Genomic DNA, 23310 nt, shown 5'->3' with positions numbered 1-23310 from the left:
CATGAAGATCATTCCTGTAGCACCTACTATACTGTGCCTTTTTGGGGAATGGTCTCAATTTCATTTCAGTGAAATATTAGTCAAGATTCTTGGCTGATAGTGTCAGTAGAGGTGGAGCCATGGGAGGTTTGAAGAAAAGGTCTGGAAAGGACAGTCTGGTGAGTGGGATAGTGAGAGAAATTAGTAACCAACAATTTGTAGACCCAGAGTTCCTCTTTTTCTAAAGTCCTCATTTTAAAGTTCAGTCTCTGGAGGACATTATGGATAATGAGATCAAATTAACTCTCTCCTCAATCTTGGTCAGACCCACCCAACCTTATCATGAATTTAAAGTGGAGAAACCCATTGCGCTCTACCCAGTTTTGGGTGGAAATAAATTCTTAGATTGCCCAAGAATGGGCAATTTAGAAGTAAGTGACATAGTTGCATCCCCCAGTCCTTCATTAGAATAGGTCCACCTCTCATTGTAATATTTATTCTCTCTCAACTGTAAACCAATCAGAGTTGATTGCCACCCTCAGGAATACCTACTCTTCCAAGGGCACATAAATTGTGAGTTCACCCCTATGAGGGGTCTTTGGCATTCAAGAGTATCACTGACCCTTTTATTAAGAAAATACTGGCCTAACCACTCCAAAGTAATTTCCCTACTCAAAAACCTTCAGCAGTTCCTTACTTAATAGTTAATTAATTCATTTTGTAGGGTGAAATACAAACTCTTCAATCAGCATTAAAGTTCCTGCATAATCTGGCTCCAGTCCCCCATTCCAGCTTGTTTATACATAATTTCCCTTAACTCACTCTACATTCTAGCTCAACTGGACTATCAGCTTAACTTTACACACCATCTTCTCCCTCTAATTCTTTGCACTAACTGTTCCCCATACTTAAATTTTACCCCTTTCTCAGTCCTACCTTTCATAATTCTAACTTTTTTTTAAGGGTTCAGATCATCCCCTCCTCAGTGAAGGCTTTCCCAACTCTGCAGATGTTGAATTCTTTCCTAACTCAAATTACTTTGTATTTACTTATCTGGATACATGTTGTATACCTGTAGTAGAATATGAGTTCCCTGAGAGTAGGGATTATTGCTATTGGTTTTGTTTATATTTTGTCTTTTTTGTATCTTTAGTACCAGGACAATGGTTTGAACATTATTGTCACTTAATGTTTGTTGAGTTAAATTTCATTTCCATTAAACCCCACACAGTCTCTCTTTTTCAATATCCTGACATCCCATGCAGTTCAAGCGTGACAGGTTGTGTCACCTTCCTTCCTTCCACATCTAATTTTAATTTTATTTTTTCAATTACATGGAAACAAATATTTTTAACATTCTTTTAAAAAGTTTTTTGAGTTCCATATTCTCTCCCTCCTTCTCCTCCCTCCCCCCTCCTTGAGAAGGCAAGTAATTTGATTTGGATTATACACGTGCAGTCATGTAAAACATTTCCATGTTAGTCATTTGCAAAAGAAAACACAATCTAAAAAAACCCAAACCCAAACCAAACCCACCAACAACCCAAGAAAAATAAAGTTAAAAAAAAGTATGCTTCAATCTGCACTAAGACTCCAATTAGTTCTTTCTCTGGAGAATGTTTTTCATTGTTAATTTTTTTTTTCATTTTCATGGAGCATTTTTCAGCATAAGTCCTTTGGAGTTGTGTTGTATCTTTGTATTCCTGAGAATAGCTAAGTCATTCACGGAATCATCATGAAATATTGCTGTTATTGTGTAGAAAGTTCTCTTGGCTCTGCTCATTTCACTTTGCATCAGTTCGTTATGTGTCTTCCCAGGTTTCTCTGAAAGCATTCTGCTAATCATTTCTTAAAACCAAATAGTACTCTACCACAATCATTTATCACATCTTGTTCAGCCATTCCCCAATTAGCGGGCATCTCCTCAATTCCCAACTCTTTGCTACCACAAAAAAGAGCTGCTATAAATATCTTTGTATGTGTAGATATCTTCCTTTTTCTTTGATCTCTTCGCTAGTGGCATTGCTGGGCCAAAGGCTATGCACAGTTTTATAGCTGTAATTCTCTTATAGATACAGCTATCTCTAGCTGGGCTGGAGAAACCGGTTTCAGCTCTCAGCAGGGGCAAAGGGCTGGTCTCCCCAGCAGCGGCTCATAGTCCCTAGAGGGTGGAATGCTGGACGTTGTAGTTGTTCCTCCCTTTCCAGATCGCTTGACCGGGAGCTAAGAAGACTACAACTCCCAGAGTCCTCTGCTCCCCCTAGCAGCCCATGTGCCTATCAGGAAGAGGGCATGGAGCTCGGACCAAGATGTCCGCAGAAGGCTGAGTGGCCCTTCCTCTTTCCCGGAGCCGGAGGTGAGCTTTCCATGGTGGATTTGACTCTAATGGGTGAGGGTGGTCCCAGCTGTGGTTCAGGCCCTGCGGAATGTGGGCTCCCCCGGCAGCGGCGGCAGCAGAAGCAGCGGCAGCAAGTCGTGGCCAAGTTCAAGGTGTCATATTAGGTGGGCTCAGGTGAGCTCCCGCGGAGGTGGCCTGGAGCCCGGCGACTCCTTAGGGATACCCCTGCCCTCCAGGAGCAGCCACAGCTGGGGCAGTCGGACTTCGCCAAGTTCATGGTTGGCTCCAGTGAGTTCGGGCGCAGGTGATCCCTCGGAGGAGCCCCCAGTACAGCCCAGCAGCTGCAGCAGCGGAGGAAGCGAGGCATTGCCAAGTTCGAGGTTGAATCGGTAAATTGGGGCAGAGGTGGCCTGGAGGCTGGTGACTGGCCAGCCCCACCCCCTGCAGGCAGAACCTTTGGGAGCCAAGCACTTTCTGCCTCTTCCCTTGAGGATAACTTCCCAGCTTTCCCAGTCCTTTCTCGTAGGACTCGGGTTCCAATGCTAATACTTGGCAGCGTTACCTTGGGCAAGTTACAGCTTCTCTTTGGGCTTCGGTTTCCTCATCTGCAAAATGAGGGGGTTGGACTTGATCTCACAGTGCCCTTTTTCTCTCTGAACCCAGAGCCTGTGCTGTTGGCAGAGGGGCAGGGCACCATGTAGATGGCCTTTCTCCTATTCCCAGGAAAACCACAGGCGAGGGACTAGCAGACAGGAGGGCATCCTTCCCAAAGCCGCCAGCTGAAAGGTACCGGTCACCAGTGAGCCATGAAAAACGAAGTGTCACTCTCGGCCCTGGGCCTCAGGGCTTCCATGGGCTCACTCAGAAGCAGTGAGCCCGTGGGTTTGGCCCCACCGCCTTCCCTGCTCCAGAGCTTGCTGGAAGAGGCGGCAGACTACTTAGTGGTTCACCGGAACTTCAAGGCATGCCTGGAGACATGCCAGAGGGGCTGTGAGAGGCTGGGCTCTTACTTACAGGCAGAGGAGTATGAGGACAGGTATGTAGAGATCTGGAGGCCAGGAATCTGGGCTCTGACCTTTAGTGGGACCACACTGCATTAATCTGAGCTTCAGAAGTTCCCTCATCTGTAAAACAGGAATAGTAATAACTCTCATTGGGCATTCTTCATAGTTTCATTGGAAGGAAAATACTTTAGGAACATGAACTATTATATTTGAGACTCAGGTAGGTGTGTCCCTTCAGAGGGTAAGACCCTTCCCCTTTGGTTTCAGTGGAACAGAACAAAGCCAACCCAGCAGGTGTATGGGGTGGGTTAATCTGCATCACACATCTCCCTCAAAATCACCTGTTTCAAGCTTCTGTATTTCCAATAGGTCAGGATCATCCTTGAATCTTCACTCTCTTGAACCGTATATGTCCAATCAGTTGCCATGTCTTCTCTAGCTCACCTTCACACCATCCCTTGTACCACACTTTAGGCCCTCATCACTTTTTTTTGGAGTGGGGAAGGCAAGGCAGTTGGGGTTAAGTGACACAGCTAGTAAGTATCAAGTGTCTGAGGTGGGATTTGAACCCAGGTCCTCCTGACTCCAGAGCTGGTGCTGTATTCACTGCACCACCTAGCTGCCCCAGCACTTATTTCTTTTAAGATAGTAGAACAATAAACAAATCATTTTAAAGGTACACCTTAACATCCTTTAAAAATGTGCTATAGTAGGGGTTATAGTTTAGATCACTAAACTATTGCAGTAGCCTTCTGATTGGTCTCCCTGCCGCTCACTCACCTTTTCTCTGACTGTCCATTTTTCACACAGCTGCCTAGTTGATATTCCTAAAGCCCAGGTCTGATTATGTCATTCCCCTACTCAATAAACTTTAGTGCCTCTTTAATTTCTATTTTTGGAAATTTTATAATGTTAAATTATAACATTTAAACATATACATTGTATATTATTAAATACTATAATATTGTATATTATAGTATATAATAATATATAGTATATATACTATATATATTAAAATTATGTTAATTGCATTGAACATAATTGTTAGCATAGTAGTAGATGAATATTATTTACAAATAAGCAAATATACATATTAGAGCCTCAAAAAATTTTGTTGCTAGGGTGTGGGATAAAAAAAATTAGGACATCTCTTCCTTAGATGTATTTTTTTTTTGCTTTTTGGAGGTGGGAGGGCAGGACAATTGGGGGTTAAGCCCAAGGTCACACTGCTAGTAAGTGTTAAGTGTTTGAGGTCAGATTTGAACTCAGGTCCTCCTGACTCCAGGGCTCATGCTCTAGCCGCCCCCTTTAGGTGTCTTCTAAGGCCTTTTCTAACTCAAAATCTATAGTTCTAACATCACAGCCCCCTGCTGAATCTGAGGAGCTCAGATTTTTCTCTTAATATTTTTTTAAAAATTGATAAATTTTTTTGGATCCATCACACAAGTTCTCTACTCCTCAGGATTGAATCTTCCACAACGGTTGAATTCAACAAATATTTCTTTATTACTTGCTATTTGTAAGTCACCATGCTAGCCATTGTGGCTACACAGATGAAAAGCAAAATGATCTCTAAGAAGCTTGTGCTGAGATAGTTAAAACATCCTCAGAGAGCAATTTCAAAGGATAGTGTGAGTTAACTGCTTGCTAAAAGAAAGGACAGGTATGCTTTTTAAGTTACTGTAAAAATAGTGTAATTTTTTTCATTTGTTTTGTTGCCTCTTTAAAGCGGTCTTAGTTTTTTACAATTGTCGTTAATTGTCTATGTTTTTCTGCTGCCTTCTCAACAGAGGAAGTCTCTTGCTCTAAGTTTATGGTGTAATTGTAGTCAGGGTAGCATTCAGGTGGTGGATAGTAAGGGAAATGTGCTTGTCAGGTCAGAGATTACAGTCAGAAGCACTGCCTCTCAGCTATCTCCCATGGCCAGCTGCCCCTCTCTTCCAAGTCTGGGAGCCTTTTTTTGTGGAAGGGGAGATGATGAGATTCTGTCAGTGGCTTCTCTATTGTCAAGTCACTGGAGAAATGCCTGATTTTGCCTCACCATGACCATAAGACACTTCTGGCCATCTAAGAGCAGTGTTTTCCTTTAGGTTTTTCCAGGAAACTAAATTAAAAAGCTAGGATGTTCAGCTCCTTATTGACATAGCTATTTCCTTCTTAGGAGAGGAGGAAGTAGTTTTATGAATCGATGTTTAAAGAGATGTCTCAGTCCTCTTTATACATCTACACATATGTGTATTGTATGTATGTATAATTGTACATATAATATATGATTATATGTGTGTATAGATACAGGTTTACCTCTATACCTATACATACTATAATATATTTCTTCTCTGAAACCCCTTCTGGGCTAGATGCTTTCCCTCCTTCTACAATTACCCTGCAGGCTGTCCTTTTAAGGTGGTTTGGTAGATGAACTCAAGAATTGAGAGTTGGGATAGACCTGAGTTTGAATTCTTTCTCAGATACTTACTGACTGTGTGACCTTGGGTGGGCAAGTCACAACCTTCATTGCCTCTGTTTCCACATCTGTAAAATGGGTATGACAATAACACCTACCTCACAGGGTTGTTGTGAGGATCAAATGAGTTAATATTAAAGTGCTTTGCAAACCTTAAAGCACAGTATAAATGCTAGCTTCTATTATTATTATTATCATCATTCTTTTCCCCTAAAGCCTGTTTGTCATTTTAACCTGATTATCATCTGTACAAACTTGGTGGGGGGAGACACACTGTGATTTGCTCTAGTGTTTCTCAGTTCTTTAAGAATGTTCAGTAATCTTCAGCTCCTGAGCATTCCCTAAGTGCTGAGGCTGGCTAGTCTACTTGTGAAATGCATCCAATGAGTGATGGTGATAGCTAGTGAATTAGGAGGGGAAGAGCATGCCAGGTCCCGGACGGAAGCGGGAGGGCAAGGGAGAGCTGGAGTGGTAGCCTCCACTTTTAAACTCTGATCACCACAGCAAGGACCTGAAGTGCTTCCTGTGTGTGGTGGGGATCCAGGCCCTGGCAGAGATGGATCGATGGCGAGAAGTTCTCTCTTGGCTTCTGCAGTATTATCAGGTCCCAGAACATCTGCCCCCCAAAATTCTGGAACTGTGGTAAGTTACCATTGACAGTTCATAGATGCACACTAGAAACAAAGGGGTCTGATGTCCTCAGTGAGATTCATTTGCTAACCATGTCCTTCCATATTTTTCATCTCTGAATCACTGGATCCTGAAACACAACAGAGAGAAGGATAGAAGTTGTAAGGGGGTTATATAAGGGGAAGAGCAAGGGAAGAAGAAGGGGGTAGGAGGAAAGTAAAGGAGGCCAGCCTTTCTTAGAGTTGATTGCAGAAATTCCAAAGATTTCCCGTCCAGCCTTTCATATAGGAGGAGGTTGGGACTAAGAGAATCGTTATATGAATAATGATGAATGGTTGACATTGTTCTTTGTTGGGGTTGGGGATTGTAGCATTCTTTTATACAGCAAAGTAAAAGAACCCCAGGCGATCCTGGAGGTAGCCAGCAATTGGTTGAGAGATCCAGCCAATCAAGACCTGCCAGAATATGGGGCCATATTTGAACTTCATCTGTTTCGGGTGCTATTGCCCCTGCACTGTTGGACAGATGCAGAGGATATGGCTGGGCTCTGTGCAGAGGAGGAGCAGCGACGGGCTGCTTCTCAGGCTATCTTCACAGCAAGGCAGCAGCAAGAGAAGAACTTCAAGGAAACTGAGGAACCAGACCCACAAAAGGAGAAGCAGGGAGGTAGGACATTATCACATCCTTCTCAGTCCTCTAGGGAAGTTAAGCTCTAGTGGGATTTGTTACATTGCACTGATATCCATGAAAGCTTGAGAGACAGAGATAGTTTAGGTAAGGCACTTTGCAGATCTTAAAGCTCTATAGAAAATTGTTGTTTTTATTATGGCTAACTTACGGAAGAAGGATTAGATTTGTATTGCTTGGCTCTTGAGAGCAGAATTACGAGGAATGGGTGGAAGTTGCAAAATGGTAGAATTGGGCTAAATAGAAGAAAAGAATTCCAAAAAATCAGACCTGTCTGTAAGCGTTATTGGCTGCCTTGGGAGAACCTTGGACTTTCTCTCACTGGAGGCTTTCAGGTAAAGTCTAGATACCACCTATCAGGTACTTTGTAAAGGAGATTCTTGCTCATGTCTGTGTTAGACTGGACAGCCTCTGAACTTCCTTCCAATTCTGAGATTCTGACATTTTGAGCTTGTGCAGGGCCTCAAATACCAGGCAAAGGACTTTGTACTTTATTTGATGGACAACCGATTTATTTGGTGGACAATTAAAAGCTCTTATAAAGAACATGATAAGTTCTGTGCATAAGGAAGATTAGTTTAACAGTCTCAAGAACGATAGATTAGAGAAAGGGAGACTTATTAAGAGGCATGGTTTAATGAAAATGATTTCTAAACAACAGATATACTGAAATTTATATTTCTGAATGAGCTTCATACTTATAGATAATAATAGTTTATGTTTATTAGGTTTACAGATCAATTTATGTACATTATTTTTATTTTTTAAAATTATCTTTATTTTATTAAATAAATATTTCCTAATTATATGTAAAAAAAATTTTAACAATAATTTCTTAGTTGGAGTTCCAAATTCTCTCTCTCCTTTCTTCTCCACCCTTCTTGAGAAGGAAAGCAATTTGGTTTTGATTATACATGTGAGAACATGCAAAACACATTTCCATATTAGCCATGTTGCAAAAGAAAAACTGAAACAAAGTAAAACAATAAATCTATGTACATTTTTTCATTTTATTCTACAACAGCCCTGAGCATTAGAGGAATTCGACCTTTTCTCATTGGTCCCACAAAGAAGAACTAGGATCCATGGTTGGAAGTTGTAGACAGGCAATTTTTTATTCTATTTAAACAAAACCTTCTTAACAATTAGAACTCCCCCAAAGTGAAATGGGCCATGTTGGAAAGTAGTGGGTTTTTTCCAAGCTGAGACTGCATGGATTCTTTTTGGTCATATTTATTCAGGTATGAGTTGGAGTAGGTGATTTCTTAGGGCCCTTCTGACCCAGAGATTTTGTGATTCTGTGATTAACTGTTTCTGAAAGATCCAAAAAAATGGCATTAGAGAAAAACTCCTCAGCTGAATTTCCTGGAGTTGCCACAAATATAGAGTATGGTTCCTCAGCTTTGTAGCTTGAAAAACTTGATTTTATTAGCTGATTCAGGGTAGGTCATTCACTGCAACGTCAGATGTTTATTCAGCTCCTACTGTGTGCAGAACATTGTGGGGACATAAGAAATTCAGTTAAGAGAACCCCTGATCTCCAGAAACTTAAACAAAAGATTGACTTGTAAACTAGAACGACATCATAGTACTTCATAATGGGAGTTACGTCTGGAAGGATAACTGTACTGATCATTTAGACAGGGTGCTTTCTCCTAGTGGTTGGTTTACCAAGCATATCAAAATATAGAAGAATATATTGCCTTGGTGAGCAAAAGAGTCAGAGAATAGAAGTTAGATGTTCATAAGGGTTGTTTCTGTTAAATCAGGTCAGCTTTAAAATTCACTGCACTGTTAGTTTGGTCTAGATAACTGGGTCTACTGGTTGTATCCAGTAATAGGCTGTATGTTTATTGCCCAATAACTAGCCTAGCTAAATTGGGAAAGACTTTTTACAACATATTGATTACATGTTGATAAATTTTTTAGCTGCAGAAACTCTTGAAAACTATCTACTGTTGGGAGTGGATCCAAGATCACAAGAGGTAGGAAGTAGTACAGGGAGCTCCCCTCCACAAAATTCTTCTAAATAAATCTAGAACGTGCACCAGACTGAATCCTGATGGTGAAATCCAGAAAGATTCACAATGAGTTATTTGTCCACCCCAGGTCATCACAGAGAGACAGACAAGGACATCTTCAGACACAGGGGATGGGATCAGACTAGGAACATGCAAAAGATAGTGGTCTCCAGGGTCTAGGGAGAGGCTGTGAAGTGGGGCAAGAGGAGGCCCCAGACCAGAACCAAGGCATCCCAGACCCATATGGGGTACTGCAATGGGGAGAGGAGCCAGCTGGCAGCTGTAGCGTACTACCCAGTCCTGGTTTACAGATTCAGAAAGTACTGAGAAGAACTTTGCAGGGGAGTGGTACTGCCAGGTAGGGAGGTTCCAGGCCATGTATGGAGAAAGGAAGAAGTTCAGAAACCACCAGCAGTAGCATGTGGCTCAGACCCCAACTTCAGAATGGGGTCATACTTCTAGCATCTAGTCCAGCATACAGAAGAATAACCTGGGTGGGCATCCTAGACCAAAGGGGAACCTACAATTCTGCCACTCTGTACTTCAGAACTTTCCAGCTTGTTGATAGGGGTAGAGTCTATTTAGTGGTAGTCTGTTCTTGCCCAGACCCAAACCCAGGTCAGAAACTTGAAGAATTCAGACTGGGATGGGGAAGGCAGCAATTAGACTTTGCCTTAGATCAGACTACTTGGGAACATGTGAAAACTTACAGGTCCCCAGCCTGTCCCTGAGATCCTGGAATAACACAACTCCCCAAAACTAAGGAAGTAGCAATAGGATCAGCCCAAATCTTCCCTCCAAAAGCGTGGCAGAGCCCAGCTCTGACATCAAGTACAAAGTCAGGAAGTAGTCTGGAAGAAGACAAACAAAAGGAAGAATCCCACCATGAGGAGGTATTATGGTGGCAGAGATGCTCAATACATATAGAAGAGTGACTCCAAAACCTCTCAAAGCAAAGCCTCAGAGAAAACACAGCTTGGGCACAAACACAACTAGAATTTCTGGAAGAGATGAAACAGGAATTAAAAAAATTTTTACTAAAGGAATAAGAAAACTTAAGGAAAAAAAAGGAACTAAAAGGTTGGTTGCACAAGTGGTACAAAACCTAACCCAAGCATCAAACTTCCTGAAAATTCAGATGGACAAAATTGAAGTCAATAACTCCATGAATCAACAAAAAATATTAAAACAAAGTCAAAAGACTGACAAAATAGAAGAAAATATAAGGTTTTTCATAGCAAAAACAACCAACCTGGAAAATGGATGCCATGACCAAAAAAAAAAAAGTCTAAACATCTTATTTCAAGAAATCTTAAAAGAAAATTGTCCAGAGATCTTAGAACCAGAGGGCAAAATGGAAGAGATTCACTAGTCATCTTTTCAAAGAAACCCCAAACTTCATCATAGCCAGAATCCAGAGCTTCTAGGTCAACGGAAAAATACTTCAAGCAGCTGGAAAGAAAGGAATTAAGGGCGTAGTCAGGATCACACATGATTTATCCATACTATAAAGAAGCAGAGAATTTGGAATATGGTATTTTAGAAGGCAAAGGATCTGAGCTTACAGCCAAGAATAACTTGTTCAGCAAGACTGGGTATTGCTATAGGGGAACTTTAATGAAATGGAGGACTTCCAAGTATTCCTGATGAAAAGTCCAGTGTTGTGGAGAAATTTTGAAGTTCCAACATAAGAATGAAGAGGAATATTAAAAAACAAAACAAAACAAAACATGAACAATGGAAGGGTGATAGAGGACTAAATAAGGATAATTTGCTTACAGTGAAATGTGGGGAGATGATACATATGTCCCCTCCGAATCCTATCTTCAAAGTTTAGAGGACCAATTAGACAAGACTTAGGAGTGGTGCTCTTGTGTCTTGATGATCTTAAGAAAACAATGGAAAGAGAGGGGAAAAGGAAAAGAAAAGATGGTTAGGGGAAATTAATTTATACAGAAAAGGTAAAGGGGATGGAGGAGAGTGGCTGACACTTTAACCTCTCTCATCTGAACTGGTCAAAAGAAGGAGGAATACATAAACACACAAACACACCTTCAATCAATAGGGAGATAAAAATAGAGGAAATTAGAGTGAGGGTGGATGAGGGAAGGGATTAGTTCTAAGCAAAACAAATTCTCAGGATGTACAAAAATATCGCTCTATCTGAGGTAGCAAAGAATGGAACAAGTGATGGTATATAAAATGTGATATAATTCTGTTGTACTGAACTCTTATCAGAATAATGATCTACCAGGATTCCAGAAGATTGTTGATAAAACATGTTACCCACCTCCTGATAGAGATGTGAAGGATTCAAAGTATTGAATGAGACAAATATTTTTTTGGACATGGCTAAAGTGAAGATTTGTTTTGATTGACTATATGTATTTGTAATGGGTGTTATTTTTCTTGTGCTCTCAATGGGGCTATGTGGAATAGGATAGAAGAGTGAAAAGCAAGATTTTGGCTGATTAAAACAAAATATATTTTTAAAAAATTTGAGAACTCTGATCAATACAATGACCAACCAAAATTCCTAAGGACTCATGATGAAACATGCTGCTTAATTTCTAACAGAGAGGTGATGGACTTAGAATATAGATTTAGACATTTTTTTAGATAGGACAGTGTGAAAATTTGCTTTGTTTAACTATACATGCTTGTAACAGAGGTTTTATTTTTCTTGATTTCTCTTTGAAGGGCAAGGGAGGGAAGAAAGGAATAAAACAAGAAGGCTGGTCTTTGTTTGAAAATAAAATTTAATTTAAAAAAAGAAAAAGAAAACTATCTACTAGGTTGTAGATGGATTGTAGGACGCCTTACTTAGATTATTGCAACAGTCCCATATTGGTATCCCTGTTTCCAGTTTGTCATCTCTCTGATCTATCTTTCACATAAAAGGTGATAAATATCTATTATGTTTGCAGATGAATAAGCAAGAATTAATTCTGTGGACTGTGTTATGGTATCAGTATTTTAAGCCAAAGTAGGAGGTATGACTTCATTGAACCTTATGTTTAAAAAAAACCCAAACAACAAAAAAACCCAAATCTACTCCTATATTCAACCAAATGAATGTTGTCCTTGAAAATAATTGTAGCTAATATTTCCATGGTACTTTAAGGTTTACAAAACAGTTTTGATAGCAGCATTTATATAGCACCTTAATGTTTATTTTATTTTCATATCCCATTTAATCCTGTGAGATGTGATATTATTATCCCCATATTGTAGAGGAGTAAACTGAGGCAGAAACTCTTGAAAATTTGCTCAGGGCCACTCAGCTGCTAAGTGTCTAAGGCAGAATTTCAACTCAGGTCTTCCTAACTCCAAGTCTAGTACTTTGGCACTTTCTCCATCATGGCGCTATCTCATTTGATCCTCACAGTAGCCCTGTGAAATAGGCAATACATAAATTGCCTTAGGAGTCAGCTATAGTGGCAAGAGAGCTGAACCTAGAATCAAGAGGCTTAAAATACTCACTAATTGTGCAATTAACCTCTCTGGGCCTCCTCTGTACCTTAGTGGTAACCATTGAGAAAAGTTCCTTCTAAACTGGGATGTTCTAGAAATGTGAGCATAGGTTTATTATGAATTTGCTGCTTGAAATGTGGGGTTCTGGTTTTTTTTCTTTCCCCAAACTACGCTTTTGGGATTGTCATCACAAAACAAGTCTCATTACCTTGCAGTTGCATCTTGGAATCAAGTTTAGGACACCAGGTCAGTGCAATTCTCCCGACTATAACTCCCTGTCCTCCTATCCCAGGCACCTTCTGCCGAAAGTTACTAGCCCTATGGAAGCTGCTACGCTGGTTGCTAGAGTCTGTGGTGGATCATCTCCTTTCTCTGCCCTTAAAGAAGACCTTCTTGATTGCTTTGATCCTCTGTCTCTTGGTGGTGAGATTTGATCCAGGTGAGTGATGAAGTGTGATTGCTATCCTTCTTCCTCACCTGAAGACACATGAGCACTTGTCTGGGCTCCATAAGGAAAAATTAATGTTAACCATTAATTTATATACAAGTTTACAGTAGTTTGACCACTTCCCTTTTAATTTAATTTTCATTGCTCTATATATGTTGTTATTCTTTTGCATTCAATTTTAAAATAATTTTACTTTAAGACTTATTTTAAAAAATTCTTACTTGTTTTCCCTATTTCTTTTAGTTTCTTTACCTGTCTCCTTTCTCTGTTTTTAGTATTTTCGCTTTTTTTTTTTTGGAGGGCAATTGGAGTTAAGTGACTTGCCCAAGGTCACATGGCTAGTTTTTGTGTTAAGTGTCTGAAGTCGGATTTGAACTCAGATCTTCCAGACTCCAGGGCTGGTGCTCTACTCACTGTGCCACCTCACCGCCCTTTTAGTATTTTACCCCTTCAGTGCCTTTCCCCATTGCTTTAAGAGAGATTCACTAGTCATTAGGAAAAGTAAGGATATTTTTCATAAATTCCTTCCAAATCTTTGCCTTCTTGCTTCATTTTATGCCTCTGATGAAAGTTTTGAAATTCTCTCCTGCCCTTAGATTCTCTCTAGTCTCCAAGGTCCTGGTTCCCAAATAGGAAAGGTATAGAAGGATCTATACTGATTCTCCCTGAAAGTTTAAGGCTTTGACAACTATTCTGAAGTTTCCCAGGCCTGAGACTGAGTGATAATTTTGATTGACAATGGTTATTTTGTAGGCAGAAGGGAAACCCAAATTGGGTAGATCATAGTAGAGAAGAAGAATAGGTGAGCAAAACTTTAAAAGGTGGTATGAGGTAAAGATAAGAATGATGATGAGAAGGAGAAGAGCCATTCATAAAAATCTCTTTGTGTCCCACAGCTTGTCCCTCTTCACTGCCTTTCTTCTACAAGTTGGCTCACGTCTTCTATCGTATTCGAGGGACCATCTTTTCTCCGTGCTCCCTGTCGTCTTATAATTCGTGATGGAGTGAACTTTGCAACACAACTCGGCTGTTCCCCTCTTAGCAGTGACACTGACAGAACGTCTTATTGACTTCTACGTTCTTTCGCCTTGATGTCTGGGGCTTCTGTTATTTTAGGGCTAATGATAATCTGGGAAAGCTAGGTCCGGTCACTTGGACTACAGCCTGTACAACCAAAAAGCCAATTGAGGGAGGGACTGGGCAGATATAGACTGTGATATTGCCTCCTAACTTCTCTTTATGGATTTCACCTTCTCTAGTCACAGTGCCATGACTCTAGGTGACAGAGGAGTGGTTGGTACCAATAAAGGCCTGCCTGTTCTTCTTTTTTAGAATAACTCACTACCTAGAGGCCCTCTCAAATGGGATTATTTTGGAATGGTGACCAGGTGCTATGGAATATTCTTGTCTCTGTCCAGAGGCAGGATCATTGAGAGGTAGGGTTAGTGACTAGAGACTGAATTATATGGGAAGGGAAGGAAAGAAAGGGGGTGATTTTACAGGTCAGAGCTTTTGAACCTAATTCAAAAAGACTCTGGCTCTTTATCCCATGGATGTATTTCAAAGTCCCTCTGAAATTCATTCCTTTAATTAGCCTGAATGAGAACTGATAGGGAAAACTCTTGTTTCTCAAGAGATGATAAAAAAAATTTTGTGTCTGGGGGTTTTACGTGGATTCCAGAGTACTCAGAAAATTAGGGGCAGCTAGGTGGCACAATGGATACAGTGCCAGGCCTGGAGTCAGGGAGATCTGAGTTCAAATGTGACCTCAGATTTACTAGCTGTATGATCCTGGGCAAGTTACTTAAACCTCTGTTTGCCTCAGTTTCCTCATCTGTAAAATGGGGATGTTAATAGCAACTGGCTCCTCTTGCGGTTGTTGAGAGGATCAAACTGGATAATATGCCTGGCACATAGTAAGCAGTATGTAAATGTTAGCTGTTATTAGCTAACTAATATTCCAGGTCAGATCTCAGTCAGACTGGACAGATCAAGAATTATAGACTTGTGCCAGATTGGTAAACTCTGGGTAACTCCACTGAAAAGAGAAAGCAGTTACTTGTCTGTCTAATCTTTTGTCAGAATGACTCTGTGCCCTTCTGGTTAATTTTCCAGGTTATTGGTCAGTTGTCTCAGCCCTGCTCCCTGACACATAGCATCGTTTTCCTACCCCAGTGTTTCTGTCCTTTGATTGAAGGCTGCTCATGTGATTCTCTTAATCCTTTACCTTCTGGGGTGGGATTGTTGGTTGTGTTTCTGGGATAGCGGCTGGTTCATCCCTTTGCATGTCCTGTCATTCCTGATCACCTCCTCCACCCCCTGCTTTAAAATTTCCCTTTTATTTGGACGATGCGTGGGTTTTTTTCACTTGTGGCCTTGAGAAGTAGGGCAGCAGCAGGGACTGATGTCTAAAAATGGAATTAGGTAATTATGTGGGGTGGAGAAGGAGACCTCAGGCTTGAAAGAACTGTATAATAAAATTTTTTTGTGGAAAGTACTATGGATCATCACCTTTGAGTATACTGAATGTTGAATTGAATCAAAGTGAGATGCTTCTGTATTTTCTATTGCTTGCATTTTGCTTATTTCCTTTATATGTTTTCCCTGTAAATTTTTGAGATCAAATACCAATCAACTAATACGTTATGAAATTCAAGGAAACTCATGTTCTTTCCATGCCACAGTTTCATCATCATGGATGCGCCATCGGTTATGTAAATCACATCCCCTCCTTGCCTTTGGAGGAAGCCTTCATTAGTTGTTGTGGCCAGAAAAATCCATCACTGTGGCCATCCTCTCCAATTCAGTTAGGCTAATTGTTGGATGACAAGCCACAATTTGTCACTGAGCCTCTCAAAGACTTAATTGCTCAATGAGGGTGGCCAGAGTATGTGTTCCAGTGGCACCACTTTCTAGAATCCAGAGTCATTTAATTAATGCTGTTAGAAATGGGAGTAGGACTTTGGAGGAGATGATATATGGGAGGTGTCAGTAAATGTTTGATTTTCAGGAGCTACAGAGGAACAAGAACATAGTGTACAAAAGCTGCCAGGAGAATTCAGAATGACCTTTGCAATAGTGTCACTCTGCCAATAACTTTTGCCACAATTGAGAAGGCAAGACAATAGATCTGTAGACTGGGAATTGTCATTTCAATTAACACCCATGAGGGCACCAGGCTTTGTCCCTCTCTGAGGCTGCTTGTGGATGGATTATAAAAGCAGAGCTAGCCCACACTTCTGGACATCACAGGTTGCATAACCTTGGATTTAGTGCTGGACATGGAGTTAAATAAACTTGAATGTGAATTCCACCTCTGACACTAGCTGTCTGACCAAAGACAAACCATTTTGTCTCCACAGTCCCTTGTTTTCTCAGCTGTAAAATAAAGATAATGCCTGTGGTGCTTCCCTCACAGGGCTGTTGGGAGGCTCATAAGAGCTAAGCTAAAAGCTTATCTCTTAGTAATTAGAACTAGCCCTCATGCTTTGGGGCTGACTGGAGAGACATCCTAAGACCTGTGTGTGGCAGGAAGAGAGCTTGGGCTTTCTCTTTGTGTTCCCTGTGGTATGTGTGTGTCCCTTGAGAAACATACTACAAGCTGTACTGCAAGCTTCTGGAGGGCTTATGACACAGGATATGCCAAAGGGTTGGTCATCAGTGGTGTCACAAGTGGGACCTTTGCAGTCAGATGTGATGGGCTTCTGAGAGCATCACTCTGGAAACTACTGTTTTAGAAATGCAAGTGGTAGGAGGCGGCTAAGTGGCACAGTGAATAGAGCACCAGCCCTGGAGTCAGGAGGACCTGAGTTCAAATCCGGCCTCAGACACAACACAAAAAACTAGCCGTGTGACCTGGGGCAAGTCACTTAACCCCACTTGCCCTCCAAAAAGCCAAAAAAAAAATGCAAGTGGGTGTTAATCGACATAGGTCACTGGGCAAAAGAATATCTCTAACAGATATTTGGAGTCTGGGTTCAGGGTTCTTGTGAGTCCTACAGTTATCAGAATTGGAGAGATACACTTTGAGTGAGTCTCTGATTTCATCATGAAAATCTCAAACATAAGAGCTTGTATGTGTGTGTAAGAATATATATGTGTGCATGTATATGCACACATGTATGTATGTCTACACATGTATGTATGTGTGTATAATTTAAAAAAAAACATTTCTACCTCCCAAAGTAGTGCTCAGGATGTTTTTCTGCATTCTTTCCTTGGGAAAGGTTAGAGGGTAATAACTACATGTAATTCGAATTTAGGTTGGTACTAAAGGACTCATGACAAAACATTCTATCCACCTCTAGATGAGAACTGATAAAAATGGAAGTGTTTTTTTTCCTATTTTTTCCTTTTTAAAAACATGGTTAATATGGAAATTTGTTTGCATGACTACACACTTGTAATAGGTTTTGTTTTTCTTGTCTCCTCATTGGGTGGTGAATGGGGTAGGGAATGGGAAAGAATTTGGAATGGAAAAAGAATAAAAAGTCTGTTTAAAAAAAAGAAAATAATCTTCATTATAGGTGATAGCTCTCTGAGAGGGGAAGAGGAATGATTGCTACAGAAGGAATTAATATAGAAGGAAATTTGAAAAAAAAAAGCAAAAATCAATAAAATATATTTAAAAAATAATTTAGGGATTATGAAGTGATGCTTTCGGTCAGGTAGAGGGATGACTTTTTTTTGAGACTTCTGGTTCTGAAGATTCCAGCTAAAACTCCTATGTCCAAAGAGGGTTTGAGGGAGGTGTGAGTTGCTCCCGCTGCTTTATGAGTTCAACCTTAGTATTCACAGGTTCCCAAAGTGGACAGTACTTCCCCCTGGGGGGTACTGGACTGATCCAGGGGGCAGTAGTAGCCTTAGGTGCAATTGGGGGGAAGGGGCATTGAGTAAAAATAAAGGGGCGGTAGAAGCATAAGGAAAGAAAAGAAAATTTTGAAAAACCATTCATACATATTTCATCTTTTGCATAATGGAGCCAAAGTTGTTTATTTTCCAAATAAACACACAAAATGCAAGTTGTAAGTGATCAGTGATCAAGTTCACTGACAGGTCTTAACAAGCAAGTGTTGTCAGGCAAGTATGTTGTGCATTGTTCAGGAGTCCACCATACATTGGCAGGAATATGTGCACGTGATGACTTATTCACAATATGATACTCTACAGTTACATGATATGATATTTGTATCATCAAAATTTCAAAGCAGGAACCCCTCCCCTCCCCTGCCCCACAAAATCACAATAAATGATTAAATTTAAGATGTGTCATTTTTAAAAAATCTTTTTTTAAATGATGCAAATTATAAAAAAATGTTAAAGGGTTAAAAAAAGATTTCCATGGGGGGGTGCTGAGTAATTTTTTTTTGAAAAGGGGGTTGTAGGCTAAATAGGTTTGGGAACCTCTGGTATAGATCAGGGATTCTTAACTTTTTGTGTGTATTATAGACCCCTTTGCAGTCTGGTGAAGCCTATAGACCCCTTCTCAAAATAATGTTTTTAAGAGCTTAAAACACATAGGATTGCAAAGGAAGTCATATTGAAATGCAGTTATCAAAAATTTTTTTTAAAAGTTCAAGGAATCCAGGTTAAAAACTTCTGCTGTAATTGGGCACTTTTGTGGTGGTATGTCATAGATTTTTAGAGCTACACATGACCTCAAAGATGATACTTTGCCAATGAGGATGCTAAAATGCAGAAGACTAATGTCTTGCTTATTCAAGATCATTTGACTAGTTACTGGCAGAGCTAAGACTAGGCATCAGGTTTCATAATTTCTAGTGATGCTTCTTGTCTAATATAATACACTTGGCACCTCTTCCATTTCTCCTGGAAAAAAAAAAAAAAACCTCGCAGTCCTGAAATTCCCACCAAGAGTCATTCCATTAAAGGTCACTGTTAACACACAAGTTCTGAAGGGTCGACTCCAGTCCTTTGAAAATATATCCTGATCCCTGTTCTTTCTTGAGGGCCCAATAACTTTACATGTTGATGTGTTTCTGCCTGTCAGTTATTCCTGGTAAATGTCGGGGGTGCTTTATCAGCACAACCACAAGATGACATTCCAGATATGGTGTGATCAGAGAGAAGCTTAGGCCTCTTTAGGTAACTTTGAGCATGAAATATTTCTAAGGCAAGGGTGAAGCTTGGGCCAAGAATTGCTCACATGAAACAGCGATAGTCTAAACTTGATTTTGGTCAGAGTAAAATCTACTTTTTCTCTCTTAATTCTTGAGAAAAGGGGTCCTTTCTCTTGGTTTTTACACTCCTAAGAAAGGAATACCCAGGAACAAAAAAGTGTAGGGTGTGGGGAGGGGTCATAAAAGCATATTAATGTTACTGACTGTGGCTTAGGGTACAGAAAGCAGTAGGGTACATCCTGGTCAAACAAAATGCTGGAATGTATTACCACTTGTTAGCAAGGCTGATTCAAATAAAATATTTCTGACTTGCAAAGCTGATTGCTAAGGTATTAGCTGAAGGTATGTTGTGTGTACTCAGTTGTTTTCAGTCATGTCTGACTCTTTGCGATCCCATTTGGGTTTTCTTGGCAAAGATACTGGAGTGCTTTGCCATTTCCTTCTCTAACTCATTTTACAATGAAAAACTGAGGCAACAGGGTTAAGTGACTTGCCCAGGGTCACACAACTAGTAAGTATCTGAGGTTGCATTTGAACTCAGGTCTTCCAGACTCCAAGGTCAACACTCTATCCATTGTACCACCTTGCCGTCCTATCTGAAAGTTTAAGTCATTCCAAATCATGTAATCTGCATCACATTCACATTCAAAGTAGTGTTCTGATTCTTTTACTTTGTTCTTTGTGCAAGGTTTAAAGCATTTAGAAAGTGAGACTGAAGTATAGGTTAGGCAAAAGAATGAGGCAATTCTAGCCTTTTAATGTTGAAAGGTGCATTTCTCTCTCTGAACCATTTTCACAGCTGTGAGCAGGTATCATTTGCTAAAAAATTCAATTTAACCAACATTGAATCGAATGCTTGTGTTGGATGGCAAAACTGGAACCCCAAAAGACCTTGTATGGCCTGAATCTAGAAAGGAGACATTTAATAAGAGCAAATAGAAAGATCTTTTGGCTTTGAATTCCAAAAAATCAACATGAAGGTACAAGATAGCTATAGATAATAGTTAATGTGGAAAAGTTCTGGGGATTTTCATAGACTGCCAAGCTTGATAGGTGTCTATAGTGAAATGGTAACCGAAAAAAGCAAATGCTATCTTAGGTTGCATTAATAGAAGCAGGGTTCAGAATGATGTAGGTGATAGTTGTGCTGTCCTCTGTGCTGGGTCAGATCTTATCTGGAATTTTGAGTTCAACTTTAAGAACTCTGTTTGAAGAATGACACTAATAAACGGAAGTGTATCCCGAGGAAGACAGTCAGGATGGTCAGAAGCCTGGAAACCATGCTATCTAAGAATCTTAAGAAGGAACTTGAAGATTTTTAGACTGAAAAAAAGAAGACTTGGGGGTGGAGATGGGAGGAGGCCCATTAATAATTGGCTTAAAGTATTTGATTTGGCTTATTCTGTTTGGCCCTAGAGGGCAAAACTCTGGGAAACAGGTAAAAACTTCAGAGGTAGATTTCAGCTCTACTAAAGGAAACACTTCCTAACAATTAGAACTGTCCCAAAGTATAAAGGATGGCTTTCCATTGCTAACGGTCTTCAGAAGGAAACTGAAGGCCACCTGCCAGGCTTGCTATAAAGGGCGTGTTTCAATTTGTTGTTTGGACCTTTGAGGTCCATACAATTTTGAGATTGCAACCCCCTCCATGACTGTGAAAAAGCATTCCCCGATGGGGGTAAGGAAGGAAAAGGAAGGGGGTAAATGGAGGGAGAAGTATGTTACTCTGGTACTTGGTGTCTTTTATCTGTGGTGTTCTGTGACCTGTCAGGGAACAGTTTACTCTGCCATCAGGAGGCAGGGCCCTTATAGGCTTCTGGATTTTATGACCCATTTCTAATTTTAAAGTTGCCTAGGACAAGGTCTTGTTCTCCAGCAGCCTATTAACCTTTTAATTTCCACTTGTCATTGTGCAACTTATCAAGGTGGGAGAAATCCATGAAGTACAAATAATACAGTAGCTAATGGGTCCAAGGGTGAAAATGTCTAGGGCTTAGACTCTTTTCTCCTGGAGTCTACATTTGAAAAGAATGGTTCGGGGGTAGCCAGGTGGCTCAGCAAGTAAAGAGCACCAGCTCCAGTGTCGGGATGAGCTGGGGATCAAAAAAAAAGGCACCATTGAAAACGAAGCAATATCATTACTAAATATATATGCACCAAGCATTATAGCATCCAAATTGCTAGAGGAGAAGTCAAGGGAATTAGAGGAAGAAATAGATGGGGCGGCCAGGTGGCTCAGCGAGTAAGAGCACCGGCTCCAGTGTCGGGATGACCGGGGGATCGAATATGGGCTCAGACACTTAGCACCACACCCAGAAATATACTGGCCATGTAACCTTGAGCAAGTTACTTAACCCTGATTGCTTAAAAAAAAAAAAAAGAATGGTTCTTTGTTGAATCTTATTGAACTGAGCAGTAGCACTATATTAAATATTAAAACAAGGCTGCAGACTTGGTTGAAAAGAAAAAGGGTTTGGCAAAAAGGGGTCAATTGGGGAAAAGTCACATTGGCAGCTTTTTTAAAAGGTAGTTTCCTGTGCATACACCAATTCCAAGCTCTTTTCAAAGTTGAACCAGTAGAATACCTGCTATTGTCCATATTAGAATCCAGAAAAAAAAAGTAATCTCATGTAAAGCATTTGTTTTTCAAATACTCGGGAGTTATGATTCTGTGCCCTGAGCCATACCAGATAGCTGGGTAGAGAAGTTTATATCTTAATTTATGAAATTAAATGCCATGTAAGTATAATAACTAAGCATGACTGGAGAAAAGATGAAAAAATGCACCCCTCTCCCTTCTTTGCAGAGGTGGGAAATGTGGCATATATGCTATAATCAGTTGATATGTTAGTTAGTTTTGCTAAACCGCTTCCCCACTCCACCTCCCTTCAGAAGCTATGTTACAAAAGATAATAAATTGGATAGCAAAAGAGAAAGGGTTACATTCAGAAATGAAGGTAATTTCATAACAAAAGATAGCAACAATAAAAATTTTAAAAATAAATAAAAAATAAAAAACTTTCTTTTTTATCATGTTATTTACCTCCTCAAAATTTTGAGTGGTTCTCCATTTCCTACCAAACAAATTCCAAACTCCTCCACCTGGAATTATTTGATCCCAGTCCCCCTACGTGATATACTCTCCAATTCAATTCTCCAGTATGAATATTCTCTTCAATATGGACATTCTGCTGAATCAGCTATCTTTCAACTTCACTTAATGTCGAAACCTTCCTTTAATAATTATTTCTTTTGGGGGGCGGAGCCAATATGGCAGAGTAGAAGCACGACCTTCCCGCAGCTCCGGCTTCCACCTTCCCCAATCCATGTAAAAAGGGGACTCTAAACAAACTTTGGAGCTGCAGAACCCACACAATGACACAGAGAAGCTAACCTCCCACTGAGGACAGCTCGGCAGGCCAGCAGGAATCCAGCTCAGTGCTCTGGGAGCTGAGCCCAGCACCACACCGAGGCTTTAGCCCCAGGGCAGGCCTGACCAGCCGTGGGCCAGAGGGACTCCAGATAAGCAGCAGCTGTGGCCATTTCCAGATTTATCAACACATAGATGCGAAGGACAAGTGAGAGGTTAGTGAAGTCTGGACTTTGGGACCAGTAAGTGGGAGTACGTGGCTTTTACCCCCAGGTTAAGAAGCAGCTGAGACGCCAGCACAGCCAGCCGGTGTCACGTAACAGCTTCAGCTCCTGGCCTGCAGAGTGTAGGGGGACCAAGCACCAGTCTGAGGGGTAATCGCTCTTGCTTTAACCTGCTTGGATCTGGATTGCAGTCTAGGTTGGAGGTCCTGGGGTGTGTGTCCAGCTTTCCAGAGTGTGTGAGACCTTAGAGAGGGGACCCATCTAATACCTCAGGCAGCTGAGAAAACCCCAGCATTTGGGACGAAAGTTCCCCTGTCTGGTGGCAGAGTCCTACTGTGGCAAAAAGCCCAAAAGTCAAGTAATTGAGCAGGCAAAAGAAACAAAGCAGACAGAAGATTCCAACATTACACTCCTATTTTGGGGACAAGAAGGAGCAAGGCATGGAACAGGAGGAAAACAGTGAAGTCAGAACTCCTGCACCAAAAGCTTCAAAGAAAAATACGAGCTGGTTACAGGCCATAGAGGACCTTA

The 23310-nt window shown here is 40.7% G+C and overlaps 1 protein-coding gene across 2 annotated transcripts; it reads left to right on the top strand.

Moving 5' to 3' along the window:
- The first annotated feature begins 2235 nt into the window (after positions 1-2235).
- Positions 2236-15542, top strand: PEX26 (peroxisomal biogenesis factor 26). Of its 2 annotated transcripts, XM_069094296.1 has the most exons (7): positions 2236-2335; positions 2554-2706; positions 3041-3353; positions 6290-6427; positions 6786-7081; positions 12890-13036; positions 13942-15542. In XM_069094296.1, exons 3-7 carry the CDS (start codon positions 3124-3126, stop codon positions 14043-14045), a joined length of 915 nt encoding a protein of 304 aa, XP_068950397.1. In that variant the 5' UTR covers positions 2236-2335; positions 2554-2706; positions 3041-3123; the 3' UTR covers positions 14046-15542. The 2 variants fall into 2 exon arrangements, with proteins under 2 accessions (XP_068950397.1, XP_068950398.1); XM_069094297.1 differs by lacking the exon at positions 2554-2706 and having other exon boundaries at positions 2254-2335.
- Positions 15543-23310: the final 7768 nt, after the last annotated feature.

Source organism: Petaurus breviceps, unplaced genomic scaffold, assembly GCF_028583685.1.
Source record: "Petaurus breviceps papuanus isolate PSGF00001 unplaced genomic scaffold, PetGlider_PUasm1.0 216, whole genome shotgun sequence".
NCBI classification, from domain to species: Eukaryota; Metazoa; Chordata; class Mammalia; order Diprotodontia; family Petauridae; genus Petaurus; species Petaurus breviceps.
The sequence above is the reverse complement of the archived record's forward strand: the minus strand, read 5'-3'. Positions and strand labels throughout refer to the sequence as shown.